Source organism: Sciurus vulgaris, assembly GCF_902686455.1.
Source record: "Sciurus vulgaris genome assembly, chromosome: 11".
In the NCBI taxonomy this organism is placed as follows: Eukaryota; Metazoa; Chordata; class Mammalia; order Rodentia; family Sciuridae; genus Sciurus; species Sciurus vulgaris.
Genome location: NC_136472.1, coordinates 68181518 through 68208322, shown reverse-complemented (window position 1 = coordinate 68208322; position 26805 = coordinate 68181518). Strand labels below are relative to the sequence as shown.

The 26805-nt window shown below is 37.5% G+C and overlaps 1 protein-coding gene across 1 annotated transcript; it reads right to left on the bottom strand.

The window, feature by feature from the left end:
- Nucleotides 1-17059: 17059 nt before the first annotated feature.
- Nucleotides 17060-18007, bottom strand: LOC306640481 (olfactory receptor 51G2-like; the record flags this gene model as incomplete). The annotated part of the gene is made up of 1 exon (XM_079104764.1): nucleotides 17060-18007. One exon carries the CDS (start codon nucleotides 18005-18007, stop codon nucleotides 17060-17062), a length of 948 nt encoding a protein of 315 aa, XP_078960890.1.
- Nucleotides 18008-26805: the final 8798 nt, after the last annotated feature.

Genomic DNA, 26805 nt, shown 5'->3' with positions numbered 1-26805 from the left:
GGTGACCCAGAGCAGCAGAACTCCAGGTGAAGCGCTGTCACTGACCCTAGAACCAAATGGTTTGCTGGTTCACACCTTTTGCACACAATGATCTTATGAAAGCTCCCAACATGTTTATTTAGTCTTATTATTTATCCAAGTATTTTCTCTAGCTCAAGAAGAAGAGTCCTTTAAAAAAGATGAAATATTAGAAATAGTACAGGGAATCTTATATGTATTATATATATATATTATGTATATTATATATATGTATATATATATGTGTGTGTGTGTGTGTGTGCTAATTATTAATCCTGGCTGAGTAGCTATATAATAACATTTACTCTAAAATCCAGGTATAACATGTGAGTCTTAAAAGGGACTAAGGCAGCACTGGTTTCATTGGTTTCAACATGTCATTAACCATATTGGGAGATGAACTCTAGTTTCCATCGTATATTGTGTTAGATTCGGGACTAGAATCTAGGGGTTCTCTATTCCTATCCAGTTTCTTTTCAAACTACCTTGCAACAGGCACTTCTCCAAATCACTGAATATGATATGAAACTTTTTCAGAGGCATCTTCTTTTGGTTATTACAACATTCAATAAAGCGAGTCCCCTTACCATGCCAGCCTATGTCAGCAAATACAACCTAATCACATTTGCAATTTAAAATGCCAAGGAATGGCAAGAGGTTTAGACTTTCATCCAAATATGATTCATTCTCTAAATGACTATGTTCATATGGACCAGTTAAATAGAATGACTCTTAACTCCTAGAGTATTAAATAAATATCTTAATGCTAATCTATAACTATTCAACACTGTATCAATAAGAATATTTTTAAAAAAGAGAAAATTGCATTTACTTGCCCAGAAGCCAGGGCTTAAGCCAATTTAAACTAATTTCCAGAGATATACAATAGTCTGCAAGTAGAACTTTTGTCTTCCCTTCATTCTCTCCTTGAACTTCAGTCCCCCTCCCTATATTTAGCCCATTATGCACTTTATATTTGGAGAACACAGTGAAAGACAACTCATTTTGAACACTTTTTCTCCTTTCTCCTAATCATAAATAAAGAATAGATATTTCTGGATTTTTTTCACAAATGCAAAACATTAAAGAACAACAACAAGGACAACTCAAATTTAAGGATCAGATAATCATATATTTAGAGTTTAGTGGGTGTTTTGGTGGTGGTGGTTTTTCTCCATTTTATCTTGGTCCTATCACCTTTCCTCTCAAGGATCCTAAGATATGTAATCCTGTGTTCCTCTCCCTTTGAGTCAGCCCACAAGGAATTGTGTCACTTTTCCATCTGCTGATAAAAAAGTACAGGCATCATTCTTTACACCTCTATTTCACTTAAAGAACTTTATCACGCTTTTCACATGTACCATTTTAAAGCATCTCAACCTTCAGTCGCTGACAGAGAGGTTTTACCAGACTAAGAAATTTAATCATTTAAAATTCAAGCCTATAACTTTTTCACTTTAACTAAAAGTGGAGAACCTAGGACTGGAAATTAGTTCTGGCTGACTTCCTGTTTTGCATTCTGAATAATGAGGCCTGTAACATACCTGTAATAACTGGTGTTGAAGACAAACACAAGTTGAAGAAAAGACTGTAGATAGGCACATAACTTATTTTTAGGTTAAACAATTGGCATGCTCCCCATGAATTCTTTGTTTTTTTATTTATTTATTTATTTATTTATTTATTTATTTTATAATCTGCCTAACTATCCAAATTAGATTCTTGCGATTTCATTTAGGAATTAAACTATCCTAGGCGCTGTTTTAGATTCAGGAATTAAAGGTATGACATAATAATAATAAGGTCCCAATACAAAAGAAACATCAGAAAATAAATATTATTTCAAATATTTAAAGAAAATAGAACAAAGTAGAAAGAGACAGGAGCATTATATGAGATTGAAAATTTAAGGAATAGCTCTCTGAAGAAGGGATATTTAGGATAATAGAACATAGATTACCAGAGTCCACTCAATCCCTTGAGAAAACTGATTCACATGGCAAGGTGGAGGCCCCTCCTTTCTGTACTTACCATGTCTATTGACTGAAAAGTGTGGACATATATTCACATAACTGTGCAAGGGAACTTGTTACAAAAGCAAATTATTAGGTCTCACTCAAATTCTTGTGAATCATGATTTCTTGGGTTGAAACCTAGAATTTAGTTTCAACAATCCCTCAAGGGTTTGATGTACACCAAAATCTGAGTAGTGTTACTATGCATCATTAGGGGTAGTATTGCTGTGAACAGCTGACCACAATGCTGTTAAGTCCCATCAAAACAAGGAAGTGGGGAGAAGCAAACGTTATGAATTAAGGTGAAGAAAGTCTCCCTGAGAAAGAAGCTTCCTTCCTCAGTGCAAAACTCTGAGGTGGTTCCAGCAAGGATGCTCAGACACAAACACAAATTCCTTGGCAGGACTGCGTGTTAGATGACTTTACCACAGATCATCAAACACCAAATATTGCAAAATCCTAATAAACAAGGATACTATTATTTTCCTGTTGATCATCCTGAAAAGTGCTAAATTGTTAATAAGGCAATCTGAATGACTGCTGAACTGTGCTGCTGTTAGAAGTGGGTTTGTAACGTTACTGCTCCTACATACAGATTTCTGAATTTCTAATCAATTACTGAGAGATGGAGCAAATGTGTAATAAAGTGGAAAAAATGTTTGAGGATATTGGGAAGAAGTGGACATTCGAGTTAGTGAATACACTCTAACCTCTAATCTTAAATTCACCCTGAACTGTTTCTTTAAAATCAGAGGAAATCATTTGCGCGCACACACACACACACACACACACACACATTTTAATAAATTGAAAAGTCCTTTTCTTCATGTGTAGGTGTGCGATGAATGTCACAACAAATGTTTTCAGTATAGGAGTATAGGAAGAGTCAGATTTCCTGGCATTATTTCACTTAGCTTTTAAAATTATCATGAAAGAGAGTGAGATTCTTGCACACAAGGAGCATATTATTTAGGCATAGATGGACTCAGATGATTGCTTAGAGAAGACTTGTTGAGTGAAGGAATTTAGTGATTAAAAACCAGAATATATTAGAAAATGCAGGACATCTGTTTCTGGTCCTGGTTTCAGCACAAAAACATGGGGAAAAAGAACAAAACGAAACCTTGGACTTAAGCATTAGCCACTTCTCCAAAAATGTTAAGCGCCACTATGGGCTTTTGGTATTTACTCCTGTTGGCAGATTTTCAATCAGCTATACATCTGTGGTTTCACAGAGTAGCTGAAGCAGGAATTGGTGTTGCTTCTTCCAACATTAAGGCCCATTTTCTTCTACTATCACAACAGAATTCAGAACAACATAATTAAGAGCCAATACTATGGCATGCTAGTAATAAGAGTATATAAGGTAAAAATTTCATGTTCAAAAAGGATTCTCTTCTCACATTTTATACACACTGATTAAAATACCATACTGATTTAAGTTTTCTCACATCTGAGGAAGGTTAACTGGTGAATTGTACTAATTACATGGCATAAAAATCTCATAGGTTATTTTTAATGGACAAAATAAAATGATAGAAGGAAAAAACTCCTAGTGTTCTATAAAGTACTTAGAAAGTAAATATTAATAAATTGCTAATATTTATCTGTCTTTTAAAAATTTTTCCTATGGTTACTTACCATGAAAAATGCAAGGAACTTTTCAAAAGATTATTATTCAGACTTAAAATGAGCTACAGTTAACCTTGACCACCCTATTTATTGATTCAGATCATCTTTCTTTTATCTTCCAATTTTTTGAGAAGAAGTAAAACTCTCACAAACCAGCAACTCCTCATATCATTCTATTGTTTAACCTTTTCCTCATTTACCTCCCTTGAGGGATACAGAATCAATATTCCTAAAAGTTCAGGGGCAGATAGGTCAGGGTGAACCTAAGACAAGGGGCATTTTGCTGGTGTGTTCCTAGTCTACCTCCTAATTGCACATTTTATTTACTTTGCTTGTTATGACAGCAGTTTTGGGGAATTCTTCAGGAAACTCATTCAAAAGCTCCCAAATGGTATCTGAAGATGAAGAGCCCCTTTTCTTCCTCTAAAACACCAGTACCTTTTTCATAGTTTTAACTCAAAATATTTTAACACTGTTTCTTAAATGACCATTAATAAGAACCTTGGTAGATGACTTTACCCTTTTCTTCTCTAACTCCCATGTTATTGACTCACCCGCAAGGACACAAGAGTTGAGAAAAATTTTCCTCCTGCTCAGGATCCAATGAGAAGGAGCCCTCAATGAAGAGTGATTTTACAGCAAATCAGCCAATGCCCAAACATAATTCCCAGCTGAATGAACCAGGTGCCATGGGCTTTGCAGCAGCAACTGACTTTAATGATGTCACTGCTAAGTGAGTTTTGCAATGGCTGAATACTCTATCATGATTGGAAATCATTTGACCCTATCCAAGTCTTTTTTAAATTGATGATTCACTTCATATTGTGTTAAAGAAATAATTAGCCTATTTGAGAATACAAACTTCAATATCATAAAGACCAGAGATGAAAATAGTCCCCACCACTTATATAAGTTACAAAAACCCTTTAAGCCTTTTTAAAATCATGTCTGTAAAATATAGTAGTACTACCACTGGGAGATAGTGGGAATATAGTTGACAGCAGAGTTCCTGGGGTTGAACTGTGTGGGTTTGAATCTCGACTCTGTCATGGAATTCTCTTAAGTATTTGGGAACATTATTTAGCTTCTTAATCATTCCGTTTCCTCATCTGGGAAACCAGAAGAGTGAAAGAAAGGAAACTAATGCATCATATTATTTTGAAGACATATTCACAATGGACTCCAATTCAGCTACAGAAAAGAATGGAATCCTTCATTTGCAACACATGGATGGAACTAGAAATCATTATATTAAGGGAAATAAACCAGAGGCAGGAACATCATTATTATTTTACTATTGATAAATATTGTTCTAAGTAATTTTAAAATTAATGTTATATCATTTATTTTTAATTGATGAAAGCATAAACATATATATGCATTAGTGTGTACTGTGTTATTTCTATACATGAATACATTGCATAATGTTGCAATCAGGTTAATCATATTTGTCTACTCAAACATTTGTCACTTCTTTAAGGTGAAAATTTTCAAAATACTTTCCTCAGCTTTTTAAAGTGTGTATAATATATTATTGTCATCTATTGCTATTCTACTGTACAATAGCATGGCAGAACTATGCCCATGCATAGTTCTTTTTTGTATGATTTTGTACCCATTAATCAATATTTCCCCAGCCCCCCCCATTATTTTCCCTGGCCACTGGTAACCACCATACTACTCTCATCTTCTCCGAGACCAGCCTTTTCAGATTCCACAAAGTAAAATAATTACCTATCATTTTAATATTATTATCACATAATATTTCAAATGCATAATATAATTGTAAATGCAAATCACTATTATTCCTTAAAAAGCACACATTAAAGATTTAATAAATAATTTGTCCTATTTATTTCATACAAATACAACAAAGAAACTTTCTCTTATTGCAATGTATATAGTGATAAAATGAAGTACTTTCCAACCTTGAGGACACATCTCCCTAATTAAATAAAAATCATTAAATTATAGAGGTTCTGCACCTCTTTTGTTAGATTGATTTCAAGGTATTTTATTTTATGTTTTTGAGACTATTGTGAATGGAATAGTTTTTCTAATTTTCAGTGGATTCATCATCAGAGCTTAAGAATATGATTGGCTTATGGATGTTGATTTTGTATCCTTCTACTTTGCTAAATTCATTTATGAGTTCTAGAATTTTTCTGGTGGAGTTTTTTGGTTCTTATAAATATAGGATTATGTCATCAGCAAATAGTTTGAATTCTTCTTTTCCTATTTGTATCCCTTTAATTTCCCTCTCTTGCCTAATTGCTTGGCTAGAGTTTGAAGGATTATGTTTATTAGGAGTGGTGAAAGTGGGCATCCCTGTCTTGTTCCTATTTTTAGAAAGAATGCTTTCAGTTGTTTTCCACTCAAATAATGTTGGCATTGGGTTTGCATATTGTGGAAGCTAACTCACAATAAGAGGGAAGAGTAATATAAAATCACAAAATTAATCACAGCAGCCTACCCAAGTTCTCACTGTACCAAAAAAAAAGAAAAAGAAATGTTTTGTGAGCTACTCTGTTTCACAATATAAGTATAAAACAAAACAGAAAACCCAGTTTTAGTTATGGGGAATCCCAGACTATGAACACAAGAAAATAGAACTCAAAAACTCTCCACTTTAATAATACACACCATAAAGAAGCAATGGATACTGAACATTTCCCAATAAATAACAACTCCAGCACCAGGCAATATATATGCAATATATCAGATATTGAAAAATAGAGCATTGCAGTAATACCTTCTGAAAAAAGAATACAAAGAAGTTGCCTTCATATTTGTCTAGGCTTTCTGCCTGACAATTCTTTAAAACTCAAATTGCCAGGCACAGTAGCACACACCTGTAATTCCAGCAGTTTGGGAGGCTGAGGCAGGAGTATCACAAACTCAAGGCCAGCCTCAGCAACTTAGTGAGGCCCTAAGAAACTTAGCAAGACCCTATCTCAAACTAAAATATATAAGGGATTGGGGTTGTGACTCTGTGGTGCAATTCCTGGTAAGATTTTTTTTTCTTAGATAAAAACCTCAGATAGGAAAATTAAGACACACTCAAAGCAGCTCTTCCCTTACTGGAGAAGAAATAGAGATCTGATATCAGATAGGCTGAGAAGGAGCAACTACTGAATAGGAAGAAGATGCAGGGGGAATGGGTCCTAGAAATCAGGTTAGGAGTCCAGCTTTTCACCAAATACTAATCACAGGGCAGGACTGGAGAAAGCTTAGCAGAGAACATCACTGGAGGAAAGAGTAGCCTGTGCATTGAATGGAGGCTCCAGAGACTTCATCTTGAATGGAGATTTTCAGTATGTATGGTACTAACACACAGTGGGGTTTTAATAGAGTGGACAGATGTCTCTGAAGACATCCAACATTGATTTGAAACCCTCTAGGTGGTTGAAAGGCCACAAACACAGGGGGAGGGAGCACCATGTGCCCTAAACGCAAGATTAAAATTCAATTCTATGTGCCAGTTCAACATCTGAAACTGATTGAAGTCACTTGGGAACTATTATTTGGGCATGTAAGTTTAAAGATGAAAAAAAATGTACTTTGTATTTAGTTGGTGAATTTGTTTCAAAATTAACAATTTTGAAGCTACAAGGGATGAACTGATAAGGAAATAAATTGTGAAAAATAGGATCTAATCTAAAGTAACTCTATTCTTCCCTAGTGCCCCCCCCCCCCTTATTGTGAATTAGCATCTGCATATCAGAGAAAGCATTTAGCCTTGGTTTTTTGGATTTGGCTTATTTTGCTCAGCATGATATTCTCCAACTCCATCCATTTACCAGAAAATGCCATAATTTCAAATATGTACAATCAGAAAAATGAGAAATTATACTCCATTTATATATGATTTATTAAAATGCACAAATGTATTCTATGTCCATGTGTAACTAATTAGAACAAATAAACAAATAGGATCCAGATCTCTCTGCCATGGAAAGAAATTGAGTAAGGAGTAGTATTTTTAAAGAGGTCTGAGAAAGAAAAAAAATAAACAAACAAGCAACAACAGCACAACCCCCTGGCAACCTATAATTTTTCTTATTCTTTCTTTCTTTCTTTTTTTTTTTTTCTTGTACTGGAGATTGAACCCAGGGGCACTTAACCAGTCAGCCCATCCCCAGCCCTTTCATGTTTTAGATAGAGTTTTCCTAAGTTGCTTAGGGTCTCACTAAGTTGCAGAGACTGACTTTGAACTTGCCATCCTCATGCCTCAGCCTCCTGAGTCACTGGGATTACAAGCATGAACCACCATGCCTTGCCAATTTATAATTCTATATTCTAGTAAAATTTTTCTTTATAATTAAAGAGAACAAATGAAAGCATGTTGAAATGAGCAACATCATAGTAAAAACTTTTAAATGAAGTTTTTCAGGCTGAAACAAAACAATGCCAGCTAAGAATTTATATGTTTTGAAGGATTCAAGATGGCGGACTAGAGGGTGGCTGCGTTTCGTGTTGCTCCAGGACTCAGGACTCAAGAAGAGGAGATATAGAGAGCCTTGGGACCAACTCAAACCAGCCGGGCGAGAATCTCCCACTGGGCAGACGTCCCGGACGGGGCAGGAGCCCTGGACGGGGCGGTAGCCCCAAAAGCAGGGATCTTTGCAAAGTAGAACGGCCGCGAGGCGCCCCTCCCCCTGCCGGAGCAGTGATCACAGACAGCTGGGAGCATTGAAGAGGTGGCTGTTCACCACAGCGCTTAGACTCGGCGCAACCCACCCGCACTCTGGGAGGCTGCCCAAAGGAGAAGGTGCTTGGCGAGCTGTTTGGACTGAACGTGACCACCCCTGAACACAGGGGGCTGCCCAGAGGAGAAGGAGAAATACGGGCTCGGCACGTTGCTTGGAATTGGAACAGCTGCGCCAGGGCTCTGGGCGGCTATCCGGTGGAACAGCGTGGTGAGTGGTTTGGTCCCAGAGCATCCGCTCCTGAACATAGGGGGTTGTCTGGAGAAGGAGGAGGAGCGCGGCGGGGTGCTTGGGCTCGAAGTGACTGCACCAGGGCTACGGGAGGCAGTCGGGACAAGAAGGTGCACAGTGAGTTCTTGGGACTCTTGACGCACCAGATCTCTGGGTAACTGCCTGGTGGAGAAAGTGGTGCGTGGTGGGTCACTTGGTCTTAGAGCGACGGCACGGAACAACAGGTGGCTGCCGGAGGAAAAGGCGTGTGGCGGGTCACTGGGACTCGGAGCGATTGTAAGGGGCTCCAGGTGGCTGCTCAGAGGAGGGGCCGCATAGCCAGGTGAAAAGTGCAGAGCAGGGTCCTAGACGGCTTCTTGGTGGAAGGGCCCCACAGACAAACTGAGGGGCGGAGCGAAGGCTCCAGGACTGCAGGCAGCTTCTCTGAGGAGAGGCAGCCGAAGGAGATTCGTTTGTGAAGGGTGAGGCTTCCAGGCCCAGGAGGTAGGTCCGGGTCCCTGGGATCATTGCAGAAGAAGGCTGCCCAGCCCAGGCGGTAGTTGTGAATTGAACGGAACCTCTGGGAGGAAAACCGACCAGCGAGACCTCCCCACCAGGTGACTCCTCCCTGTTGGGTGAGGTTCTCCCAAAAGGACCGTAAAATCAGAGACACAGGCCCAAACTGGTCTTGCACCAGCCCACAACCTACTTCCCTTCTGGATGACCATTCATCAGCAAGTGAAGGTACCTCTGCCCACTAGCAGGGAATATACCCCACCAGAAGGCCACCACCCCTAGGGAGTCAGCTCCCTTGTGGAGCACTGCATTATCAACTTCCTCCAAGATTTCAGGCTACTGAAGACTAAGAGGGGATATAATAGAAATCTTCAGGGATATTATAAGACAATAGAGGAAATCTGCAATATCACAGCGGTCAACTGATACCTGAACAACATGAGAAAACAAGGAAAGAAAATGCTGCAAACAAATCTAGATGTTACATCAATGAAACCCAACGACAGCATGGCAGAAGAAATGACAGAAAGGGAGTTCAGAATGTACATAATTAAAATGCTCAGGGAAGCAAATGACGAGATGCAAGAGCAAATGCAGGCACTGAATGATCGCACCAATCGACAGTTAAAAGAGCAAATACAGGAAGCAAAAGATCACTTCAATAAAGAGTTAGAGATATTGAAAAAAAACCAAACAGAAATCCTTGAAATGAAGGAAACAATAAACCAAATTAAGAACTCCATAGAAAGCATAACCAATAGAATAGAACACCTGGAAGACAGAACATCAGACATTGAAGATAAAATATTTAACCTTGAAAACAAAGTTGAACAAACAGAGAAGATGGTAAGAAATCATGAACAGAATCTCCAAGAACTATGGGATATCATGAAGAGACCAAATTTGAGAATTATTGGAATTGAGGAAGGCTTAGAGAAACAGACCAAAGGAATGAACAATCTATTCAATGAAATACTATCAGAAAATTTCCCAAATCTGAAGAATGAAATGGAAGATCAAGTACAAGAGGCTTATAGGACTCCAAATATACAAAATTACAACAGACCCACACCAAGGCACATTATAATGAAAATGCCCAACATACAAAATAAAGACAGAATTTTAAAGGCCGCAAGAGAGAGGAATCAAATTACATTCAGGGGGAAACCAATACGGATATCAGCAGACTTTTCAATCCAGACCCTAAAAGCTAGAAGGGCCTGGAACAACATTTTTCAAGCCCTGAAAGAAAATGGATGCCAACCAAGAATCTTATACCCAGCAAAACTTACCTTCAAATTTGACCATGAAATAAAATCCTTCCATGATAAACAAAAGCTAAAAGAATTTACAAAAAGAAAGCCAGCATTACAGAACATTCTCAGCAAAATATTCCATGAGGAAGAGATGAAAAACAAAGAAACAAATCAGCAATGGGAGGAACCATCCTAAAGGAATTGTCAAATAAAGGAAGAACCAAGTCATCTCAAAATAAATAAATAAATAAATAAATAAATAAATAAATAAATAAAATGAACCAAATGACCGGGAATACTAATCATATCTCAATAATAACCCTGAATATTAATGGCCTGAACTCATCAATCAAAAGACATAGACTGGCAGATTGGATCAAAAAGAAAGATCCAACAATATGTTGCCTGCAAGAGACTCACCTCGTAGAAAGAGATACACATAGACTAAAGGTGAAAGGATGGGGGAAAACATATCATGCACATGGACTCAGCAAAAAAGCTGGGGTATCCATCCTCATTACAGATAAGGTGGACTTCAAGTCAAAACTAGTCAAAAGGGATAAAGAAGGACATTACATACTGCTTAAGGGAACCATAAATCAGCAAGACATAACAATCATAAACATCTATGCCCCAAACAGTGGCTCATCCATGTATGTCAAACAAATCCTTCTCAATTTCAGAAACCAAATAGACCATAACACAATAATACTAGGTGATTTTAACACGCCTCTCTCACCACTGGACAGATCTTCCAAACAAAAATTGAACAAAGAAACCATAGATCTCAATAACACAATCAATAATTTAGACTTAACAGACATTTATAGAATATACCATCCAACCAAGAGCGAATACACTTTCTTCTCAGCAGCACATGGATCCTTCTCTAAAATAGACCATATATTATGCCACAAAGCTAATGTAAGCAAATACAAGAAGATAGAGACACTACCTTGTATTCTATCAGATCATAATGGTTTGAAGTTAGAAATAAATGAAAGAGTAAAAAACAGAAGCTACTCCAACACCTGGAGATTAAACAATATGCTATTACATGATGAATGGATAACAGAAGATATTAGGAAGGAAATTAAAAAATTCCTAGAGGTAAATGAGAACAAAGAAACATCATATCAAAATCTTTGGGACACTATGAAAGCAGTACTTAGAGGAAAATTTATTTCATGGAGCGCATTCAATAAAAGAAGTAAAAATCAACAAATAAACAACCTAACACGACAGCTCAAAGCCCTAGAAAAAGAAGAACAGACCAACACCAAAAGTAGTAGAAGACAGGAAATAGTTAAACTCAGAGCTGAAATCAACGAAATTGAAACAAAAGAAACTATACAAAAAATTGACAAAATAAATAGTTGGTTCTTTGAAAAAATAAACAAAATTGATAAACCCTTAGCCACTCTAACAAAGAGAAGACGAGAGAAAACCCAAATAACCAAAATTCGGAATGAACAAGGAAATATCACAACAGACACGATTGAAATACAAAACATAATTAGAAGCTATTTTGAAAATCTATATTCTAACCAAATACAAAATTTCGAAGACATCAACAGGTTTCTAGAGACATATGAATTGCCTAAATTGAGCGAGGAGGACATACAAAATTTAAATAGATCAATTTCAAGTAATGAAGTAGAAGAGGTCATCAAAAGCCTACCAACAAAGAAAAGTCCAGGACCAGACGGGTTCTCAGCTGAGTTCTACAAAATCTTTAAAGAAGAGCTCATTCCAATACTTCTCAAAGTATTCCATGAAATAGAAGAGGAGGGTACCCTCCCAAACTCATTCTATGAAACCAATATTACCTTGATACCCAAGCCAGACAGAGATAAATCGAGGAAAGAAAATTTCAGACCAATATCATTAATGAACATTGACGCAAAAATTCTCAATAAAATTTTAGCAAATCGCATACAAAAATATATTAAAAAGATAGTGCACCACGATCAAGTGGGTTTTATCCCAGGGATGCAAGGTTGGTTCAACATCCGGAAATCAATAAATGTAATTCACCATATCAATAGACTTAAAGTCAAGAACCACATGATTATTTCAATAGATGCAGAAAAAGCATTTGATAAAATACAACACCCCTTCATGCTCAAAACACTAGAAAAAATAGGGATAGTGGGAACATTCCTTAACATTGTAAAGGCCATCTATGCTAAGCCCATGGCTAATATCATTCTAAACGGTGAAAAACTGAAAGCATTCCCCCTAAAAACTGGAACAAGACAGGGATGCCCTCTTTCACCACTCCTATTCAATATCGTTCTTGAGACTCTAGCCAGAGCAATTAGACAGACCAAGGAAATTAAAGGAATACGAATAGGAAAAGAAGAACTCAAACTATCCCTATTTGCGGATGATATGATTATATACTTAGAGGAACCAGGAAATTCCACCAGAAAACTGTTAGAACTCATAAGTGAATTCAGTAAAGTGGCAGGTTACAAGATCAATGCTCATAAATCCAATGCATTTTTATACATAAGTGAGGAATCCTCAGAAAGAGAAATTATGAAAACCACCCCATTCACCATAGCATCAAAAAAAATAAAATACTTGGGAATCAATCTCACAAAAGAAGTAAAAGACCTCTACAATGAGAACTGCAGAACACTAAAGAAAGAAATCGAAGAAAACCTTAGAAGATGGAAAGATCTCCCATGTTCTTGGATAGGCCGAATTAATATTGTCAAAATGGCCATACTTCCAAAAGTGCTATACAGATTCAATGCAATCCCAATTAAAATTCCAATGACGTACCTTACAGAAATAGAGCAAGCAATCATGAAATTCATCTGGAAGAATAAGAAACCCAGAATAGCTAAAGCAATCCTTCGCAGGAAAAATGAAGCAGGGGGTATCGCAATACCCGAACTTCAACTTTATTACAAAGCAATAGTAACAAAGACGGCATGGTACTGGTACCAAAATAGACAGGTAGATCAATGGTACAGAATAGAGGACACGGACACAAACCCAAATAAATACAACTTTCTAATACTAGACAAAGGTGCCAAAAATATGCAATGGAGAAAAGATAGCCTCTTCAACAAATGGTGCTGGGAGAATTGGAAATCCATATGCAACAGAATGAAACTAAACCCATATCTCTCACCCTGCACAAAACTCAACTCAAAATGGATTAAGGACCTTGGAATCAGACCAGAGACTCTGCAGATTATAGAAGAAAAAGTAGGTCCCGATCTTCAACATGTCGGGCTAGGACCAGACTTCCTCAACAGGACTCCCATAGCACAAGAAATAAAAGCAAGAATCAATAACTGGGATAGATTCAAACTAAAAAGCTTTCTCTCAGCAAAGGAAACTATCAGTAATGTGAAGAAAGAGCCTACAGAGTGGGAGAATATCTTTGCCAATCATACTTCAGATAGAGCACTAATCTCCAGAATCTATAAAGAACTCAAAAAACTCTACATCAAGAATACAAATAATCCAATCGACAAATGGGCTAAGGAAATGAACAGACACTTCACAGAAGAAGATGTACAAGCAATCAATAAACATATGAAAAAATGTTCAACATCTCTAGTAATAAGAGAAATGCAAATCAAAACCACCCTAAGATTCCATCTCACCCCAATTAGAATGGCGATTATCAAAAATACAAGCAACAGGTGTTGGCGAGGATGTGGGGAGAAAGGTACACTCATACATTGCTGGTGGGGCTGCAAATTAGTGCAGCCACTCTGGAAAGCAGTGTGGAGACTCCTTAGAAAACTTGGAATGGACCCGCCATTTGACCCAGCTATCCCACTCCTTGGCCTATACCCAAAGGATCTAAAATCAGCATACTACAGAGATACAGCCACATCAATGTTCATAGCTGCTCAATTCACAATAGCCAGACTATGGAACCAACCTAGATGCCCTTCAATTGACAAGTGGATAAAGAAACTGTGGTATATATACACAATGGAATATTACTCAGCCATAAAGAATGACAAAATTATGGCATTTGCAGGCAAATGGATGAAATTGGAGAATATCATGCTAAGTGAGATAAGCCAATCTCAAAAAGACAAGGGACGAATGATATCGCTAATAAGTGGAGGATGACACATAATGGGGGGGAGGGAAGGGTTAGTGTTAGGGATAGAGTTAGGGTTAGGGAGGGGGGCAAGTATGGAGGAAGAAAGTACTGTATAGAGGGTAAAGAGGGATGGGAGGGGTGGGGGGAAGGGGAAAAAATAACAGAATGAATCAAACAACATTATTGTATGTGGATTTATGATTACACAAATGGTATGCCTTTGCGCCATGTACAAAGAGAGAGACAACATGTATCCCATTTGTTTACAATAAAATAAAATAAAATAAAATAAAAAAAAAAGAATTTATATGTTTTAAGGAACACAAAGTATTTCATGAAATAAATTTGTTGGCGATTTTCTCATTTAGTAATTTATTTACATTCAAATCATGATGTGCCCATAAGGTGAAATTCAAAGAGAAATACAGTGTTATTCAAAAATGAAAAGAAGAATATGGGTGGACTTCAAAAGAGTCCTGCTGAGTGAAAGAAGGAAGAGCACAAAATTGAAAAGCATAAATTTCATAAATGTGTGTATCTAAAGTTCTAAATACAAACTAATCTGTATCAACCAAACCTTCCCTGTTTGAGACTGGTTGCAGATGGAGGAAGATATCTGGAAAGAAGTACGAAAGTACAACAGAAACCCATGAGGGTGGTGATATGCTCATTATCTTGATTATGATGATGTGTTCATGGTTATACAGATATGTCCAATTTATTAAACTGTATACTATAAATATGTGTAATTTATTTTATGTCAGTATCTCAGAAAAGTTGTTGAAATGAAATGCCAATAAAGTAGACATGCTTCAGATATGAGATCATGAAGGAGGATTCCCTGACCCAAGAGAGAGTGTAGTAGGAAGATTACAAATGATACCTTCAAAGCATTGATACTTTATCTCTCTGTGTATGTCTCTCTGTGTGTTTGGGCACATGTGTGTGTGTGCATGGGGGGTGGGTGTGGATATAGAAAGTCATTAAAGGACGAAGAATGTAAGCAGTGCAGGCAAACTTACAGGATGAACGAAAAGTAAAGGTCAGAAACTGATTGTGCTCATGGAGCATGCCAACTGTTTTTGTATTTCTGTAACACAAATCTATGGCAGGATCCGTTGAGAGAGAAAATCAGATCAGGGAGGCCTGTATTTTCCATGCATAAGTCTGGTCTCCAATCAGAACTTACCACTTCAGTGAAGTGTCTCTTAAAATCCCCCTGATCAAATTGACCCACGCCACTGTTATCTCACCATAAAATATTCTGTCACCAAATACCTTTAATAACTGGACAACTACATGTTTACAAAACTTTTTTCCCCTAATGATTTCAACCTTTCACATTGAGGAAGCAATATTCTATTCTCCTTTCTTTATACTTTGAAAAGGAATTGGCCCAGTGTTGTTGAATAGATATATTTCTAATGAATGACTACTTTTGAGAAAAATCAAATTCTGGTAATATATTTCTTTTCTACTTTCCACCATAACATTCCAAATAATATTGCAATATAATCTGACCCAAAGTATTAGCTCTTAAGTGAAATACTAACTTGACATGTTAGTGTTTATGTTTTTATACAGACTAATTCCATCTTAGAGAACATAGCTGAAAGTTCAGTCCAAGAAGAAAGAAACTAAAAGAGAGTGAGGAAATCATTTTGTCTAACTCTGACATTTGAGAATCTAGCCAATTTTCATAAAAATGGTTTTCTGGGGTTTATACTTGGCTTAGTTTTTAATCCTTCCTAAGGAATTGAGGGAAGATTGACTTGTAGAATGGAGTCTGTCATTCAACAGTTAGAGCATCTCTTAGTAGTTTGTGAAAGCACAGAATTTTCCATGTATCTATTAGGAAATTAGGAGCAGTGATTTGAGAATATGGAGATTTTTTTCTATCTTTCATGTTTCAGAACTTAAGGAAATATCATTATAAGATTTGCAATAATTACAATTTTTATATATTTAAATACATTTGTGATTGTTTTTATTCAGTTTATATATTCCAGTATAATCCACATTATTATGAAAATCAGGAGAAAAAACTATTTTTAAATTTTTTTTTTAAATATTTTTATATGTGGATAGGCCTTCATTGTTTATTCATTTATTTATCCGTGGTGCTGAGAATCAAACCCAGTGCCTCACACATGCTAGGCAAGTGCTCTACCACTGAACACAACCCTAGTCCCAGAAAAAAAAAAAACATTTTGATTACAGATATGTGCCAAATTTTATGAAAGTACAATCAAATAAGGCTATCTTTTAAGATTTTAGGGGTTTTGCTGGAACAGATCTGAGATGTTAGTAAATCCCACTCTTGTAATCTCCCCACTTTCAGGTGTCACTGTATTCTTGTAACAGTCTACTAGTTTCACCTGTAACAACTGAGAATTTTAAGGATGAGATTGACTTTTGTAAAATGAGAAATATGGTTTTCCCATTGAACAGTTTTGGTTCTTATGGCTGGAGAAATATCACATTGGACTTCAGTCAGTGTTTCTAAATAATGAATTGACTGACAAATCAAATGGAAGTAACCATTTGCCTCCTTGAGAGGTCTATTTCTGGTCTTTGTTTATTATTGAGGAATCAACAAAAATATTTTATCTGTGTGACTCAGAGCTTTCTGGGGTGGAGAATCTTTAGAATGCAGACCCGAATCTCTTTGGTTTTGACACTGTAGACAATTGGGTTGAGCACTGGAGGCATAAGGAAGTGCAGATAAGAGAGAAGCATGTACACCTGGACTGGTAGTCTCTTTTTCCCAAAGCGATGGATCATGGACAGGCTCACCAGTGGGGTATAAAATAGAAGCACAGCACAGATGTGGGAAATGCAGGTGTTGAAAGCTTTGAGGTGCTTAGCATTGGAGGCAATGCCCAACACTGTCTTCAAGATCAGCACATAGGACAGGAGAATGAGCACAGCATCCATCCCCAGGGTGGAGAGCATGACAAAGAGCCCAAAGCCACTGTTGACAAGGGTGCTGGAACGGGACAGCCTTAGGACATCTGGATGAACACAGTAAGAATGAGACAGACCACTCTCAGGCTGGAATCTCAGTCTGTCTAGGAGCAAAGGCAAGGGCAGATGGAGGGTCACACTGCGGGTCACAATAGCCAGCCCAATGACCCAGATGCGCTTGGTTGTGAGAATGGTGGCATAGCGTAAAGGTTTTCGGATAGCCACGCAGCGGTCAAAAGCCATGGCCAGCAGAATAGCTGACTCAATGACTGAGAAAGTGTGGATGAAAAAGAGTTGTATAAAGCAAGGTGTAGCTCCTATCCTCCTGTGACCCAGGAGAAAGACAGCTACCATTGAAGGCAGCGTCGAAGCTGAGAGGCCCAGGTCAGCCACAGACAGCATGGAGAGGAAGAGGTACATGGGTGTGTGGAGGCGTGGCACAGACGTGACAATGTGCATTATGGTGAGGTTGCCCAGCACCGAGAGAACATAGATAGAGCAGACAGGAATAGCTGTCCAGCAGTGAGCCTTCTCCAGTCCAGGGAGATCCATCAATATGAAGAAAAAGCTGCTGGCATTGCTATTTTTAGTAATCACCATAACTCTGGGAAGAAATTGACCTGGAAAAGTGTAAAGAAAGAAAAAGTTTTTTCACAGCACTTACCTATAGTACTCCACAAAATGCTTATTGCTCTTGCCTGCAGGTTAATATTGCCCTTTGTCTTCTCACAGTGCTGAATTTCATTCCTTTAGAGTTTTTGATTGTCAAACAGTACTGACTCTATTGTTAGTAGGTTGCCCTATTTTTCTATATCATATCTGGGTCATTAATAATAAGTAATAATATATAAATGTTAATAATGAAATTCTTTTCTCATCTTGAGGATATTTCAAAGTTTAAAAATTAAGTACCATTTTATGTTGAAAATATAGATCCCACATGCATGAGCTATACTATTTTTAGTACCAGAATATAGGTACGTTTCTTAAAAAAACCAAGGGAATTGCGTGTAATGGGTACTTGGGAATTAGAGTATAAATTGTAAGAGATCAATACAGTTTCTGAATCCTTGTTATTATCTAATATATATATATTGTTCTGAAAGACATCCAGGATATCACAAATACAAACTATGGTGGGAAAAGATGAGGAGTAGTTTGGGTTTGAAGGAATTTATTCAAATTCGTTCTCAATCTTTCTGTATAGTACTCTCTCAAAGTACAGGGATAGCGGAAATAGATAAATGAAGTTTTGATGGTAAAAATTGGATTACAAATACTTTTGTAGTTGTGAACAAAACACATTATCAATGTCATCACACATTTACTGAGCTCCTGAAATGTCATAATATTAGTAACAATGGAAGACAGTAAGTAGCTCCTATCTTTGAAAGTCTAAAAATTCAGCAGTCAACATAGAACAAATGCGTAAACTAGTTCAAGTAAAAGACAGATAAATGGTCTCAAATGGGAATCTACATCCTACTGTCCACAACTTACCTTTGTCAAAATGATCCTGAGTGCTGTCAAGGACATGTATTAAAGAGAAGAATAAAGTGTGAAATTTGATTACATCGAGCTCAAAGAAAATCTTGGACACATATAAAAATTCCACATTGAATGGTGATCTCCCTTCTCAACATCTGAGGAAAAATCTCCTTACTAATGAAGATTTCAACATCTTGGGAAGTCCATTATATAACATCTATGAAAAAGGTCTTCATTATATTCTAATTCTTTGCCACCAATTAATTCTAATGCTGCCCAAGGAAGGTAATGAAGAATATCTATAATCCCTATTCCATATGTTAGCTGTTGGTCTAAGGAAACCAGAGTAGGAATTCTGGAAGATGAGAAAAACTGTCAGACTTGAAACAACTGTCTAAACAGTAAACAGTATTGACATATTGGTTACTGAATATTGGTTACAGAAGAGATGGGTAACTAGTAAGTTTTGTTATTTATTCCCCTGCTTCTGACAAGTTTGCCAGTAGGCTGTTAACTACAATGTTTCCCTCCCCCTTAAAAATGTTTGCCAATAAGCTGAAATTTTCAAAAATGAATAAATCTTGATATTCATGAAAACTCATGAAGCATTTGAGATTTAGCAGTCCTGGGAGAATTTTTAAAAACTGTTTTTACATGCATAGCAAATACTTTCCTGAAGCATGACAAAAGTAGAAAAGTCCAGTGTGGCAGGACAGCTGTAATCTCAGTGACTTGGGAGGCTGAAACAGGAGGACTGCAAGTTTGAGGCTGGCTTCAGCAACCTAGTGAGACCCTGTCTCAAAATGAAAAATAGAAAGGGCTAGAGATGCTCAGTGGTAAAGCACTGCCAGGTTTAATCCCCAGTACCAATAAAAAAGACTTAAGAGAAAAGGCTATTTATTAGAGGACAAAGTCCAAGAGGCATGCCTAAGGATATGTGGCAAGCTGTCAAATAATTCACAAATGGAGAAGCCTTGTTGTTTACCAAGAAATCTCTATTTCGGTTTTACCTTTTAAGAATACTAGAAAGAAAACTCACTACTTCCAGACTTATAAGCTTAGATGCAGGGTTGGGTTCACCCCACAATACGAATTGGTCCAGTGATAGATCTTGAACTGTGCCAACGCCTAGTCATATGATAAACGCAAGACTTCATTTGCCCAGTGGAAAAAGGCTCCCCAAAATGTGATATGGGTGTGAAGAAGCAGGGGCAGTAGAGACGCAGAGAGTAACCTGAGATGGGGAAACAGGAAAAGAAAATGAGCAGATGCTGTATTTTATGAATGGTAATAACTAATTTCTTCAACACAATTCAATGTCTACCACAACGAGACTCTAGAGAGGTGGGGAGTATGTAAAGGCTTTTTTTTGGTAGAGCACAGTTATCAGAACAACAGAATTTCACCTGAGTTATTTGTGGAAATCGGTTGCAATGACACAGAGGTATTCCTAGGGGGTCTAGCCAGTATGCTGAGGGTTTAAGGACTTCACGTACACCGTTAAGAAGAGGCTGCAAGCATGTGTTTACTTGAGCATTTCTTCCAGGATTTTCCCTTCCCCTGGGAAAGGACAGGGAGTAATTATTCTTCCCACATGAATTTTTGGCAAGATCATTTCAGTCACAAAGGGGACAGTGAAAATGCTTTCTTTTTTATTTGAGCTTGGCTAGAGAAAAAACTCATGAACAAAATGTGATATAGTTCAAGTTCATTAGTTCCACTCCTGCTAAATTGACTTTGTAACATTCCTAAGGGAAAAAGCATCTCAGAAAGCACACATCTGAGTAATTAAGGACACCTACCTATCTGCAGTGCCTTTTGTGCATGATGGAGAAGAGTTCTGAGCCCTCACTTGGGGAATAAGTGTCTAGTTATTAGTTATGTTAAATCATCCCAGCCTACTTTCTTGTCTGATAGGATGAGCCACCTAGATATTTCCTTTAACCTCATTGTCTTAAAATGATTCTTATATGCTTAATGTTTTGTCTTTTAATCTCTAGTAAGGAGCAGCAATATAACTTTGACATAGATATACACATGGAGGAGAGATATGTTATTAAATGTTCAGATTTCCTCACACATAAATGTTAAAATGACAAAATTAACAAAGGCAGAAAACTCTTCAAAGTCCAGATTTGTAGGGCCAACTTGATAATGATCATTAGTTTCATTCTTAACTATCTCATCATCATGAACTGAGTGGATGTCTTTTTTTTTGCTTTCTTTACAGTGCCTGCTATTTTAATATTATGCAAATTTTATGAAATTTTGGCTTTAAAAAATTCCAAAACATATTGCTATATTGCCCACATCCTAGGCAGTTGAAGTTTATTGTAAACTACGTAAAGTTAGTTGCATAAACACTTCAGAGAATAAAGGCAGAGTTATTGTGCTTTGCAGAATGAACCTTCCAGCCTAAGATAAGTGTTTTCAATCCCAGAAACTATTTCTTCTGAGATAAGCTGTCCATCTGACTCTCCGTCTTGGATGTCTCATTGGTGGGTATTTGGTGTTGCCTCTATTGCAAGGTGCTATGAGAACTGAAATGCATGTGTCTGTTTTTTCTTTCTTCCTCCCTCCTCTCTTCCTTTTTTCCTGTTTTTATTTTCTCCTTTTCTTTCTTATATTAGCTATTTATCAATTTTTAATGTATATTCCACATAAATGTACTTTGACTTACATTTGGTCTTAAACTCCAAGAGTAGCAATGAGTGTTGACTGGGTGAGAGAAGTATCAGAGATTGTTTCCCCAAACTCTACTTTATCCTATAAGAAGGGTAGAAATTCCGTATGCTTCCAACAAGTGTCCTTTCTCCCTCAGAATTTAGAATCATATTTGGGCTAACCCGTGATTTCCTTTGATTTCAATTCTGGGTACACCTGTGACACCATCTGAGCTGACATGGCCTAAAGTGTTCCTACCACTTACCAGACTTCAAGGACAGGAACCAAGCTCTGTCAATGCTGGTGCAGCTGGGCCTTATGAGGCTCCCTGCCTTGGATGTGATGCTGAGTGAGCAGGCTTATAAATCCCTGGTTTGGCCCTCCCTGGGGGTGTCCAGGCCAATCCCTGTGGCTTTCAGTCATCAAATGTGCATGTGCCTGACAGCTGGCTATTGCCATCACTGTGGGTCCTCACGAGCTTCTGAGAATAATACATTACAGAAGCTTAGAACGCACAATCCGCTGTGTTTCAGGCTTCCTTTCTTCTGTTCTCAGGCTAAGACTATTTCAGCTCCTTAGAGAGAGAAGTCATTCCATCCACCTTAGCTATGCTGGCCTGAGAAATACCTTGAAACATTTTTAGAACTTCAGACATACAAGTCCTTCATAAACGAAGTACTCCCCTTTCCTAATTCACTAGAGGTTTTCTTTCTTTCTTTTCTTTTTTTTTTTTTTCTGTGAATATGTGTAGGTTGGAGCAGAGTATCCACCACACTATTTCTATGAATGAAAATATGAATAAATGCTCTCCAACCTAAGATCATTTCTCATTAATTTTGTCTGAGCATACAGCTTACTTTTCACTGGTTTCTCCCTTCTTTTCACCCCAACTTCTTCAAAGTAAACTCTTCTGTTTTCTGAGGCATGAGGTGGGGGAGATTGAAAAGGATTTGTTAGGAACATATGGAATGAGACTGGATTTTGTTTTGAAGCTGAGGAGAGTGATAGGAGGGACCAGTTTTTACTTGTAGTAGGTGTGGAGTTAGAGAAAAACTGCCTGAGAAATTGAGGTAGAGACTGAGTAGGGAATGAGGCACACGAGCTGTCTCAAGTTAGCCATAACACACATGGATTTGATGATTCTCTAAATGGATTCCCACAAGTCAATGTAAAAGAATATTCAAGGCTAGTGTTTAATATTGCAAAGGATACTGTGTTGTATCAGAAAGATAAAAAGTATACTCAGAAAAAGTGTAGCCAGGTGCAGGTGTTCAACCATTTACTCTTTTCTGCAAGGGTCATTTGAGCTGTGAATCTCCGAGATACATGAGAGCTATCTTCCTCTAGGGAACCTGCTTCAGAGCCCAGAATTCTTAAAGGGAGCCGGTTACATAGGCGTATATCTGTTACGTGACCTGCATGTGAAGACCCCATTCTAGGCAACAGATACACAATAAACTTTATGTTTATACTTTCTACTAACCTGGTTTATCTTGAGATGCTGCTGTAAGGCCCCCCAAAAAGGAAACCCCAACTCTGTCCCATGGATGGACGGCAACCCCAATCAACCGCAGGAGGCGTCACTTGATGCAAACCGCAAGAGGTGTTTATTCCAGCGCGCTGGGACCCAACTTGAGGAGTCGAGTCCCTAGCAGAAAATCTTGTAGGTTTATAAAGGCAGAAACCACACATCGGGAGGGGTCGCACATGGAGGGGGAAAAGGGGGAACAAAGCTGCCAGGAAATTCCAAAGGGGGTCTGGGTTTGCTGACAAAATGTTTCACAATGTTTTACAACAGGCTGTAGATTCTGGTCAATAGTTTCTGGTAATCCTACTGTTTGAGCACTATCTGGCTATCAGGCTCAATTTACTCTTTTTCTCTCTGTTTGGGGCTGTTTCCTGGAACAGCTTTAAGGGCTTTGTTCCCATTACTGGGAGGGAAACCTTAGGGAGTTGAGATAAAACAGACAAAAATGTCCATTCTTTCACTGCTTTGGGTATAGACAATGACATCATCACTCCATAACTACTTTTATATACTGGAGTCTTAGCTCTCAGAATTTGATCAAAGGACATTGAACAAAATGACAGGTTTCTCCTGTCATTTTCAGGAACATGCCATGCCCCCACTGTATGTATTAGTAATGTTTTCATTCAGCATGTGTATAATATGACTAGTTTTAATGTGGTTTAAGAATAATTATGATCCCGGATAATAGAAATATGCTTATCAAATACTCATATAAAACATTTTAAATATAATAAAATAAGGGACAGATAAAGAACAAACTCAAATTTTTGTGGTTATCTTTGGGAATTTAGTTTGAGGTCTATCAGTCAGTAAGACAAAAAATTGCTTTTATTAAAACCTGTTTTACTTAAAAAACTCTGACAATGTGGCAAAATACTATTATAAAACTGTAACAGTGGTCCACTTTATGCTTTGAATGTAGCCCTTGCTGCTCTGTCACTGCAACTTATTTTTAAAGTGGACATGTTTCTTCCTCTTCCTTTCTCCCTGCTTCTCCCTAATCTCTCTTCTCCCTAATTTCAAGGGAAGCAGGATTACCTTTCTTCCTCATCCTAGGTAGAGTTATAGGTCCTTGAACACACCCACCACAGAAACCAAGGAATCCAGACCTTGGGGATGGTACCAGAAGATCTCAGAAACGACTATTTTCCAAATTAACAAGTGAATTGCAACTCCAACAGAGCACACTTGGAATGTAGCCTTTGAATCATCTCTTTAAAAGCCTCCTATTCATTGCTGATGGGCAGAATCACAGCCTCTGGGATAGGAGTCCCCTGTGTTTCTCCTTTGCTAGCAAAGCAAAAAAATGTCTTTTTCCTTTGACCATGTTCTTCTTATTGGATTGGTATGAGGGACAAGAACAGACTTTTAGGCATCAAAACCAAATGGGAAAATATATGCGTGTTTATTTCTTATTTTCTGCCTAGTTTGTGTGCTTGAGATTCATTAGAACAATAGCAATAATAACATATAAATAGAAGAGAAAAATATCATAAGTTGGAGAGAAAGGTTGAAAAATTCCCATATGACATGAAATGAAGTTAATTCAAAGGCAAAGACAATCTGATATTTTTGAATAAAAAAGATACATTTTTTTCAAATTCAAAAGAATAATTTAATGCCAGAAATAAAAGCTTTATCTGAGTGAAACTGAAGAGAGGGAATAATGAGAAGTACAAGTGTTTGGAGGAAAGCTGCCAATATTTGAAATTTTATCCATGGATTACACATAGAGTTACTAAGCATTAAGAATATATTACAAGTACTGAAAAGTCAAGAGAATTAAAGATCATAATTTTTAGTCATTCCAATGTGAAAAGAGCTATTGCTAGTCTTAATTAGAACTCAAAAGAACAGATGTAAGAGTAGAAAATATATTTAAATTGATTCCAAATTTATTTTCACAGAAGAAAGTTAGAAGTAAGGCTTTTGAAAGAGGGTATATGATCAATAATGCTGTTTGCTAAAGATTTTTTCGGAAGTTTTGAAGGACTAAGAGGAGCCATCTCAAGGTCAAACTCCTTAAGGAGTGAGTTTGTTTACAAAACAGAAAATTATGCTACAGATTAACATGCTGGACTTGAAGATCACACTGCTTATGAATGATGCTAAGAGAGTTCTGGCAACAGAAATGTTGATACAGCAAATTTAGGAAAAGTTTGTAAATGTAAATTAACAAACTGTAAATCAGCACTGTGAATTTTATGGTTTCATGGTTCTTTTCAATTCCAGATATTTGATATTCATTTATCAGTTTCCTTTTGCCCTTACTTAAATAACAGCATCAAGAAAACAAACTACTTTGAGGACACAAACTTTTTTTTAATTCACAGTTCTTCAAGTCTTCAAGAAATTCAGGGTAAAAGTTGTACCCCATTTGTGTACAACAAATCAAAATGCAGTGTATAAATAAAAAAGCAAATAAAAAAAAAAAAAGGAAATTCAGGGTAAAGTAGACAATTAGTACATCAACATCACTATCAAACATATACATTGTAAGCAAAAATAACCAAAACAGTTTTGGCACCATGATGAAAATACAAATTGAAAGAATGGACATTTTTTAAGCTGTCTGTTTTATCTCAACTCCCTAAGGTCTCCCTCCCAGTGACGGGAACAAAGCCCTTAAAGCTGTTCCAGGAATCAGCCCCAAACAAGGAGTAAAAACTGTAAAAGGGTAAATTGAGCCAGATAGCCAGATAGTGCTCAAACAGTAGGATTACCAGAAACTATTGACCAGAATCTATGCCCTGTTGTAAAACATTGTGAAACATGTTGTATGTTATCAGACAACTCAGACCCCCTTTGGAATTTCCCGGCAGCTTTGTTCCCCCATTTTTTTCTTTTTTTTCCCCTTTTTCTCCCTTTCATGTGCGACCCCTCCCGATGTGTGGTCTCTGCCTTTATAAACCTACAAGATTTTCTGCTAGGGACTCAACTCCGAGTTGGGTCCCAGCGCACTGGAATAAAAGCCTCTTGCGGTTTGCATCAAGTGGCGCCTCCTGCGGTTGATTGGGGTTGCCGTGGATCCATAGGACAGAGTTGGGGTTTCCTTTTTGGGGGCCTTACAAAATAACTTGGATGGGAGCCAACTTCATGGATGAGTTGTGCCTTTTATTCAGCAGCAGAAATACGCACCAGAGGGCTCACTTTCTGGGTAGAAAATGGCCCCTGGTTACAGGAGGAATCTTTGCTTATATAGGTTACACTGAGAAGTGACTTAACCATTTAAGACTTTGACAGAACATATCAGTTTGGGCACTCAGGAAACAGGTTGTGAGATTTTGAAATTTTTTTTTACTGGACAAGGATGGAGGGTCCAGAGTCTAGCATTTAGTGCTTACCTCTTTCCCTCCAAGGTCTACTGTACTATTGCTGGAAAATAATTTATTTGGGGAAAGATCAATGTTTTGGCTTCTTCCCAAAGAGTGTCATTTTAGGCTTGATGTATAGCTCCTTCCCAGGGATTGTCTTGTCACTGGGAAAGCATGTATTGGGAAAGGAGCAATGTTTTGCCTGCTTCTTCCCTCCCTCTTCCCAAGCCACTGTTTTGGGGATTGTCATTTCCATATCCTTCACACATGATACAAAAATCACTTGTCTTACCCTGTACAAGATGAATTTCAAGACTCAAAAGTTTTTGACCAAATATTTAGAACATTCAAAAACTTAGAAGAAAAAATGAGGGTGGTCTATCTAAAATTTTAATATTTTA